The sequence below is a fragment of the Neofelis nebulosa genome, chromosome 8 (genome assembly GCF_028018385.1).
Source record: "Neofelis nebulosa isolate mNeoNeb1 chromosome 8, mNeoNeb1.pri, whole genome shotgun sequence".
Classification (NCBI taxonomy): domain Eukaryota; kingdom Metazoa; phylum Chordata; class Mammalia; order Carnivora; family Felidae; genus Neofelis; species Neofelis nebulosa.
Genome location: NC_080789.1, coordinates 61,716,490 through 61,725,401, shown reverse-complemented (window position 1 = coordinate 61,725,401; position 8,912 = coordinate 61,716,490). Strand labels below are relative to the sequence as shown.

At 42.0% G+C, this 8,912-nt stretch overlaps 1 protein-coding gene across 2 annotated transcripts; it reads right to left on the bottom strand.

The window, feature by feature from the left end:
• Nucleotides 1–801: 801 nt before the first annotated feature.
• LOC131519456 (gametocyte-specific factor 1-like) lies at nucleotides 802–7,587 on the bottom strand. Of its 2 annotated transcripts, XM_058742496.1 has the most exons (8): nucleotides 7,464–7,570; nucleotides 6,147–6,242; nucleotides 5,543–5,655; nucleotides 4,985–5,105; nucleotides 4,707–4,808; nucleotides 3,476–3,542; nucleotides 1,952–2,022; nucleotides 802–975 (listed from the first exon to the last, which is right to left on the bottom strand). In XM_058742496.1, exons 3-8 carry the CDS (start codon nucleotides 5,633–5,635, stop codon nucleotides 962–964), a joined length of 468 nt encoding a protein of 155 aa, XP_058598479.1. In that variant the 5' UTR covers nucleotides 5,636–5,655; nucleotides 6,147–6,242; nucleotides 7,464–7,570; the 3' UTR covers nucleotides 802–961. The 2 variants fall into 2 exon arrangements, with proteins under 2 accessions (XP_058598479.1, XP_058598478.1); XM_058742495.1 differs by lacking the exon at nucleotides 6,147–6,242 and having other exon boundaries at nucleotides 7,464–7,587.
• Nucleotides 7,588–8,912: the final 1,325 nt, after the last annotated feature.

Sequence of the window (8,912 nt, the reverse complement as noted above, 5' to 3'; positions counted from 1 at the left end):
GCAAGGTTTCATTTTTTTTGATTGCCCAGTAATACTCCATTGTATGTGTGTGTGCGTGTACATATACACACACGCACACATATATACCACATCTTTATCCATTCATCTATCGATGAACATTTGGGCTCTTCCATACTTTGGCTATTATTGATAGTGCTGCTGTAAACATGGGGGTGCATGTGTCCCTTAGAAATAGCACCCCTGTATCCCTTGGATAAGTACCTAGTAGTGCAATTGCTGGGTTGTAGGGTAGTTCTATTTTTAATTTTTTGAGGAACCTCCATATTGTTTTCCAGAGTGGCTGTACCAGTTTTCATTCCCCAAAACTGTATCTTTTAAACATGGAAGGTTTGTACAAAATTAATTGAAGAAGGTTGATCTGATGGTCATGTAGTACATGACTTGGAGTAGGAGAAAAATAATCGGAGGATAAAGAATCTGATTAAGGGGGCGCCTGGGTGGCTCAGTCGGTTAAGTGTCCGACTTCAGCTCAGGTCATGATCTCATGGTTTGTGAGTTCGAGCCCCACGTCTGGCTGTGTGCTGACAGCTCGGAGTCTGGAGCCTGCTTCAGATTCTGTGTCTCTCTCTCTGCCCCTACCCTGCTCACGCTCTGTCTCTCTCTCTCTCTCTCTCTCTTAAAACTGAATAAATGGTAAAAAAAAGAAAAACAAAAAGGATATGACTAAGGTTACTGTATTTCCTCCACTAATAAGGGAAATAGGCAAAAAAGCTCTCTAGCCTTTTGGCTGACAAATGAGGATATGAAAACAAGGAAGACTAAAAAACCAAATGAAGCTGGTCACAGGAAGGATATTCTTTATTTAAATAAATAAAAACATATTAAGATGCCAACAATGACTGGAGTTGTTATCTAAAACTTGACAGTTAAGATTTCCCCAAAGTTTGAAAAAGGACAATACATTTTCTGTCTGCTGGCTCTTTAATCCACAGCTTCTCCATCAGTTTTTCTGACCTATGGGTAGAAAGAGAACATTAAAGTAGTGTCATTTTTTATAGTGTTTTTATAGAAGACCTAAGCTCGATATGTGTTAGTTGCATTTCAAATAGAGTTTTAGACAGTTCTTTCTCCATACTCTGACTTAAAGGCATTGGGACTTTCCTTGCATTCTACTATTTGGTGTGGAGAAGGACTTAGAGTAGAAAATATGGTTTATTTATTTATTTATTTATTTATTTATTTATTTTTGGGACAGAGAGAGACAGAGCATGAACGGGGGAGGGGCAGAGAGAGAGGGAGACACAGAATCGGAAACAGGCTCCAGGCTCCGAGCCATCAGCCCATAGCCTGACGTGGGGCTCGAACTCACGGACCGCGAGATCGTGACCTGGCTGAAGTCGGACGCTTAACCGACTGCGCCACCCAGGCGCCCCTGGTTTATTTTTTTAAAGAATAAAAGTTTGTCTAAGAAACTTTGAAGATTTAGAATACGACATTAGTGATTAGTTAAAACTATGTTAATATCATAGAACTATGATATTGTTAGTTTTTTTTGAGAGAGTGCAAGCATAAGTGTGAGAGGGGCAGGGGCAGAGGGAAAAGGAAAGTGAGAATCTTTTTTGTGTTTTAAATGTTTATTTATTTTTGAAGGAGAGAGAGACAGAGTGTGAGTGGGGGAGGGGCAGAGAGAGAGGGAGACACAGAATCCAAAGCAGGCTCCAGGCTCTGAGCTGTCAGCACAGAGCCCATCGCGGGGCACGAACTCACAAACCGCGAGATCATGACCTGAGCCGAAGTCGGATGCTCAACCCACTGAACCACCCAGGTGCCCTGAAAGGGAGAATCTTAAACAGGCTCCACACCCAGTGCGGAGTCCGACTTGGGGTTTGACTTCATGACCCCAAGGTCATGACCTGAGCATAAATCAAGAGTCAGACACTTAATTGACTGAGCCACCCAGGGACCCACTAGTTTAAAAAAGTTACGCTACCTTTTCTCCAGGACTTATAGTTGTTAGGATGTTTTTCATCCATAGTCTCTTTTTTTATGTCTCCTGAGTCACTGTAGAAGATAACCAAAAAAGGAAAATTAGTTGGAGACCAGCACTGAAGATTTAGTTTAGATAACCAGTTCTAGGGGATTAAAATTACTTTATAAAAAAGGTTTATTTATTTATTTTGGGAAAGAGAAAGGGAGAGTGTGCATGAGTGGGGGAGGGGCAGAGGGAGAGAAAGAATCCCAAGCAGGCTCTGAGCTGTCAGCACAGAGCCTGGTGTGGGACTCCATCTCACAAACTGTGAGATCATGACCTGAGCCAACGTCACAAGTCAAATGCTTAACTGACTGAGCCACCCAGGTGCCCCAGAGATTAAAATTACTATATTATTGTCAGAGTAGGAATTATTGACTTCGTGCAAGCTTCTGTTTATACAGTCCCTTTGTACTTCCCATACCCCTGTACATGTGGTGGGTAATTCCATTGATGGCTTCTCTCTCTCTCTTTTTACTTTTTTAATTTTTTTAATGTCTTATTTATTTTTGAGAGACAGAGACAGAGTACATTCGAGTAGGGGAGGGGCAGAGAGAGAGGGAGACACAGAATCTGAAGCAGGCTCCAGGCTCTGAGCTGTCAGCACAGAGCCCGATACGGGGCCTGAACCCATGAACCATGAGATCATGACCTGAGCTGAAGTGGGACACTTAACCAACTGAGCCACTCAGGTGCCCCTCTAACTCTTGTTTTTAAGTTTACTTATTTTATTTCGAGAGAGAGAGAGAGAGAGCAGGGGAGGGACAGAAAGAGAGGGAGAAAGAGAGAATCCTAAGCAGGCTCTGCACTGTCAGCACGGAGCCCAGTGTGAGACTCAAACTCACTACCCAAGAGATCATGACCTGAGCCGAAACCAAGAATCAGATGCTTAACCTACTGAGCCACCCAAGTGCCCTGGCTTCTCTAACTCTTAGATGTGCCCTTCAAGCTTGTTAGGTTGGGGATCCTTGTTAGGTTGGTTCATGTGTAGTATAATAATTATTTTCCCTTTACAATTTTAGGAATTGTTTTTTTATTTTTGAAAATATAAGATAGAATTGAGAACCTGTGTAATCAAGTCCTTAATGGATTAAAGTCCTAAGTGGAGCCTTAGGGAGGGAATGGAGGTACTCAGAGCCCATGAGTATAGATTTTTAAAAATTTATAATTGAAGTTTAGGCATCTGCCAGGTCTATGATGTAGTGGCCATCTAGCTTTAAGAATTGAACTTAAAGGTATTTTTTTCTCTGTTCCAATAACTTTAAAAAATTTTTTTAGAGAGAGTATGCAAGCGAGGGAGAGAGGCAAAGGGAGAGAGAGAGAAAGAGAGGGAGAATCTTAGGTTCCATGCTCAGCACAGAGCCTAATGTGGGACTTAATCCCATGACCCTGGGATTATTACTGAGCCAAAATCTACACGCTCAGCTGAGTGAGCCACCAGGCGCCCTACTATTCCAATGACTTCTGTAAGATGATTTATCTTACCTTTCACAAACCAGCATTTTTGGAGCAAATGTCTTAAGAACAAATAAGGGAGAATGATATGTGTTATCTAGAAAGGAGGAGAGAGGATGGAGATGTGATACAAGTACTAAGCATTTTTTTTTAATTTTTAATTTTTTTAAAGTTTATTTATTTTATGAGAGAGAGGAACACATGCTGAAGGGGCAGAGAGAGGGAGAGAGAGAGAGAGTCCCAAGCAGGCCCTGCCCCATCAGCATGGAGCCCGAGGCAGGGCTCGAATCCATGAACTGAGACCATGACCTGAAGAGTCAGACACCCAACCGACTGAGCCACCCAGGTGCCCCAGTACTAAGCATTTTTAGATTGTTGCAGAGAAAGCTAGTTGGCAGCAGAGATTTGAATCTCTCTTCCATAGTTGTTGCTGGGAATTGCCTGTGCCGCCAGGGACAACGTTCCCACCAGTTTTACCTTAGGTGTGGCCATATGATTAGTTTTTTCCAATGGAATGTGAGTGGAAGTATTTTCTTCTGGGTCAAGCTGCTTAAGAGGCACCTGCACCTCCACTGTCTTTTTGTGGCAGTTTGGGAAGCCAAGCGTGGAAGGTGACAGTCACAGATGAAAAGAGCCTGTGGTCTCAATCTACCGTCCCCACTGAATGCTTGCATTGGGCTACACAAGGAAACTTCTGTTGTGTTAAACCAGGATATCAACACAACTTGAACTTTATCTGTTAAAGGAACTTGCATTATTCTAATACACACATACATCTTTATTGAATACTTATAAGGTAGGTGTTACACCTTTATAGGTGAGGGAGATGTGGTTGAGAAGTAACTTTCCTTATGGCCACAGCCTATAGTTGAACCTAGACTGACTGAAAAACTAGTGAATTCTTTATGGCATGCTACATTTTAGAGAAAGGATATCACTTGAGATGGGATAAATCCAAACCTTTTAGACTACACGTTTCAATTTATACCAATACTTTTTTCTATGGAAAGTGACCAGATATTGGTAAGGCAAGACTCTTTAAGCTGTTATAAATGATTTTTGGTTTTAATTAGATCCCTTTTTGCTGGGTTGCTTCTCCAGATGCAGATGAAATTCCCAGATTTATTTGACTGTGTTGAAGGATTTTGTGGGAGGAGTATTAAGACTTCATTTATCCAGGACTGCAGTACTTATCAGCTGTGAAGGACTTAGGGTCCAAGCCTTCACTTATGGCTGTGTTCACTGTTTCACCCTTGCTCACCTATGTTCCAGACATCAGGGTCTAGAATCTGATTGGCAGTATTAGAAAGTTTTTCATTTGGCTCCGAACTCGGAGAAATAACCTTTGAAAGATTAAATGGCTCTGAAATAAAGCAGATCAGAAGTTGTAGAAGCAGAGTAGAAACTTCCTTTTGTTTTTCATTCCTCTTAGTGGGCTAAGACTTCCCTAGTTATGAAATATGGAGGGCATGGGGCAAAAGAACTTGATGCCACTCATCTATCCTCCCCCCCACCCCCCCCCCCAAAAAAAAGACTTACCATCATCTACAGCAGTTCTATTGACACAGTTAGCCTCATGTTCCTTGAGCCTTTTGACTGGGACCACATGGCAAGCATTATATTTGCAATTAGCCATCTTTTTAGCTATCTTCAGATTTTTCTAAAAGAAAAAGGCTCTTGTGAAATGGCTATTAGGTTTTGCCTGTATTCTACCCTCCATTCCTTTCATGAAATGCTGAAGACAAACCATTTCCAACATTAAGAACTGCTAAGTGCTATGTATGGTCAGAAGCTTGTTTTTTTTTTTTTTTTTTTTTTTTTAATCTTTTAACTTTTTATATTGAGCTTATATTTCTTCCACCAGTGATTTAACATTTTTTAGAAAATTTATTTATTTTAGAGAGAGAGAGAGAGATTAGAGAGGGAGAGAAGGAGAGAGAGAATCCCAAGCAGGCTCCACACCATCAGCACAGAGCCTGATGCAGGACTGGAACTCACAAACTGAGATCATGACCCGAGCTGAAACCAAGAGTGGGATGCTTAACCGACTGAGCCACCCAGATATCCCAACATTTTGTATTAACCAGGAAAACGTACCTTTCTACATGATGCCAGGTGGTACTGTAACCTGCTGGCTGGCATCCTGTGGTTTGGGTCATAAGGACATATTTCTAGGACTTCTGGCTCCATGAGGCCTAAATAGTAGGAACCTTGGGTTGACAAAGAAAATATTGACATTTAAGATCAAGTAGTTTTGACATAGGCCTACTTTCTGTTCTCAAAAAAAGAGGCAAAGATATGGGTATCTCCCTATGAAAGTTTTGCATGTCTAAAGCAATAGCCTAGTCAGCTAATAGGAGAACTTCACGGCTTACATGCCTTGGAAAACTAAAAATTAACATTTATACATATATTTTAGTCTTATGGGTTCTTTTGAATAGAATTCTGTGCCCCCAAATAGAGTATTAAACAGACAAGGCTCTTTGGAAAGCTCACAGTACTGGGGTAAGATGAAATTCACCATCAGCTTGAGTGTTCAGGAAAGCAAGGCCGGGGCAGCTGGTTCCTTTACAGTTCAGCATTGCTCCCTTCCTTCTCTTTGCCAAATCTATCTAAATTAAGCCCTTTGCTAGACAAAGATGCTACTTGTCAGATCAGCATAGCCCTTTTGGGGAGAGGGGAAGAGAAGAATGAACAGTACCATGTTCAAGTTCAGGCTACTTTATAATTATCTGCGAATGCCAGTCTGAAATCTTTAAAGTTGTACGTATCAGCATATGAAGACTCCTAGAAAGAACTAAGAATATACCATCTCAAATCTGCCACATTTGACTGCCAGTAGGAGGCCTACTTTCCCTTATGGCTAGCTGTCTTTAGCTATCCTAGCAGACATTCACTTCAAGGACTCCCAAGTTTCCAGGCAACAGCTACAGCTGAGATTTCTGCAAAGCAGGGACAGCATAGTCTGATTGAGATGGGGGGGGCGGGGGGGAGGATCAAGGCAGAGTGGCATAAGAAGGAAGGATAGAAAAGTGCCTAGAATAGCCCATTTCAATTCTGCTTTGGATCATGCCTAGGGCATAGACAAAGGGCACAGAGCTAGACTGTTAAATGTCAGATTTTCCTGAGAGCATTTAGATGATTAAGTCCTGGGATTTACACTCAGGTGCCTTTCAGGAACGCAAGCCAGGGTGGCCCTTTCAAGCTTACACTGCATGTTAATGATAATATTAGAGCCACGAACACTTATTATAAAGTGAATTGGCTTTCTGGAAAATAACACCTGCAGTATAATCCAGTATCATACAGTTATCTTTAGATTCTTAAAGATAATAGAAGAGCTTTAATACTAAAATGTAGTCTTCAGATAACCCCAAACCCTTATTTTATCCAGCAGCCTAGAAAAGTATAAAGTTTGATCAGACTGATAAGGCTGGTCTTAACAAAGAGTGCTTCAAAAGTGGCAGCAAGAATTGGTAAGCTTGAGGGGCGCCTGGGTGGCGCAGTCGGTTAAGCGTCTGACTTCAGCCAGGTCACGATCTTGCGGTCCGTGAGTTCGAGCCCCGCGTCAGGCTCTGGGCTAATGGCTGGGAGCCTGGAGCCTGTTTCCGATTCTGTGTCTCCCTCTCTCTCTGCCCCTCCCCCGTTCATGCTCTGTCTCTCTCTGTCCCAAAAATAAATAAAAAACGTTGAAAAAAAAATTAAAAAAAAAAGAATTGGTAAGCTTGGACCATTCGTCTAATTATCGATAGCTGAATATCCCATGTTGGGAGGCCAAGACTATAATGGAGGCCATTTGATTTAATACGTATTAGACTTGGCGAGAATGTTGTAGCCTCGAAGCTACTTTGACAATTAAACTGAGTCTAGAGGCCTTTAAGATCTCTTAGGTTATTCTTGAAGCAGTGTCTCTCAAGAATCTGAAGGGAAGTGTGTCTGAATCTGAAGAGGGAAACAATCCTACAAGTCAGAACAAGGCAAATTTCGCAGAAGTTTGGGGTGAGGGAGAGCAAAGTACCTTTGTCAAGTGATGTAAATCAACTTTCTGTTCAAGCTACTCAATTCCTCTTCTCCCACCATATGGTCTATGGTTTCTCAAGAGGTTTGGAAGTTTTTGATGTCATAGTTAAGTCTTGAATGACTGTTTTTCAATCTTGGTTGTGCATGAAAATCACTGAGTAGTTTTAAAGTGACAGATCTTCCAGAACTAGCAGATCAGAATCTTCACACATGAGGTCTGGCTAACTGTGGCTTTAAAAGAGTTCCACAGGGGATTCTGACTTGTAGCCGGGGTTACTAGGCCCTGCCCCGGGGGTAATTGAACCACCCTCAGAAGGGTTCTTCCAGTTTCCAGGAGGAACTGCTGCATGGTCTTTCCAGTGAAGTTTCTCTAAAGTCTACCAGTTGGAACAATTAGTCCCATCTTTAAATCTGGCCTTTTATTTATGCGATGCCAAGTAGAATTTCACAGAAAGTGACATAAGCTCATCACATACTAAAAACACCCAAATTTTACTTTCTTTTTGGCATTCTTAATCCAGTGTACCAGGCCTTGAGCTGAACGTTTACAAACACCATATCATGTAACCACTTCTACAGGTATATGAGGAATCACCACGGTTTTATAGATTAGGAAACCAACTCCGTGAGTGAGAGAGATCCTGAAGTTACAAAGCTAGCACATGTTTGAATAACATTAGAATTATTTGAGGTAATACATACAAAGCACTTAAAGTACCGGGTCCCTAGTATATAACTAGGTCATCACTTTGCGTGTAGGACCTTAATACAGTTCCTTTCGGTAGGAACTGTTATCAATATCTCCATTTTGCAGGCAGGGAAACTGGATCAGAGCTGCTAAATGATAGAGTTGGGATGTGGACTCAAGCTTTATGGCTCCATAACCTGGGCTCCTTGCCTCTAAATCATAAGGCTTTGTCCATTGGACTCAACTAACATTCAAGCCCAAAATCTGTCCTATGCCAAAATGTAGGCTTTTCACATATACTAAATACAAGCAAATAAGTGTTTTCCAGTCTCCAGCAATCTTACAGTTCAGCTGGGGTGGCAGTAGAATATGAAACAGGCAGTCAAAGATGGGACCTAATTTAGATGTAAAATATGTGGTAGTGACCAAATACCGCAGGAGTTCAGCAAGGGCCGGACTTAGGACTCTTGGAGCCAGATCCAGAAGATCGAGTAGGATTTGGGTCAGCAAGAGGGAAAGCACACATCATGAGAAAGGCAGAAATGAATGTGGCACATTCACAGTAGACTACTAGGCTGGTCCCTGCTGGCTTGGGGAGTATATATTTGGGAACAGGAGAAAAGATTGGCTTGGTATGGAGAGTCTTGAACAAAATTTTCAGGAGGATAACAAATGCAAGTGAAAAAGATCCAATGAGGGGCGCCTGGGTGGCGCAGTCGGTTAAGCGTCCGACTTCAGCCAGGTCACGATCTCGCGGTC

Coding starts and splice junctions, on each gene's coding strand:
- LOC131519456 (XM_058742495.1), bottom strand. CDS start 5,635: ATGGAGCCAGAAGTCCTAGAAATATGTCCTTATGACCCAAACCACAGG. Junction 4,809..4,984: donor TAGAACTGCTGTAGATGATG/GTAAGTCTTTTT, acceptor GCTTTATTTCAG/AGCCATTTAATCTTTCAAAG. Junction 3,543..4,706: donor CCCTGATGTCTGGAACATAG/GTGAGCAAGGGT, acceptor CCTCCTTTCTAG/ATAACACATATCATTCTCCC.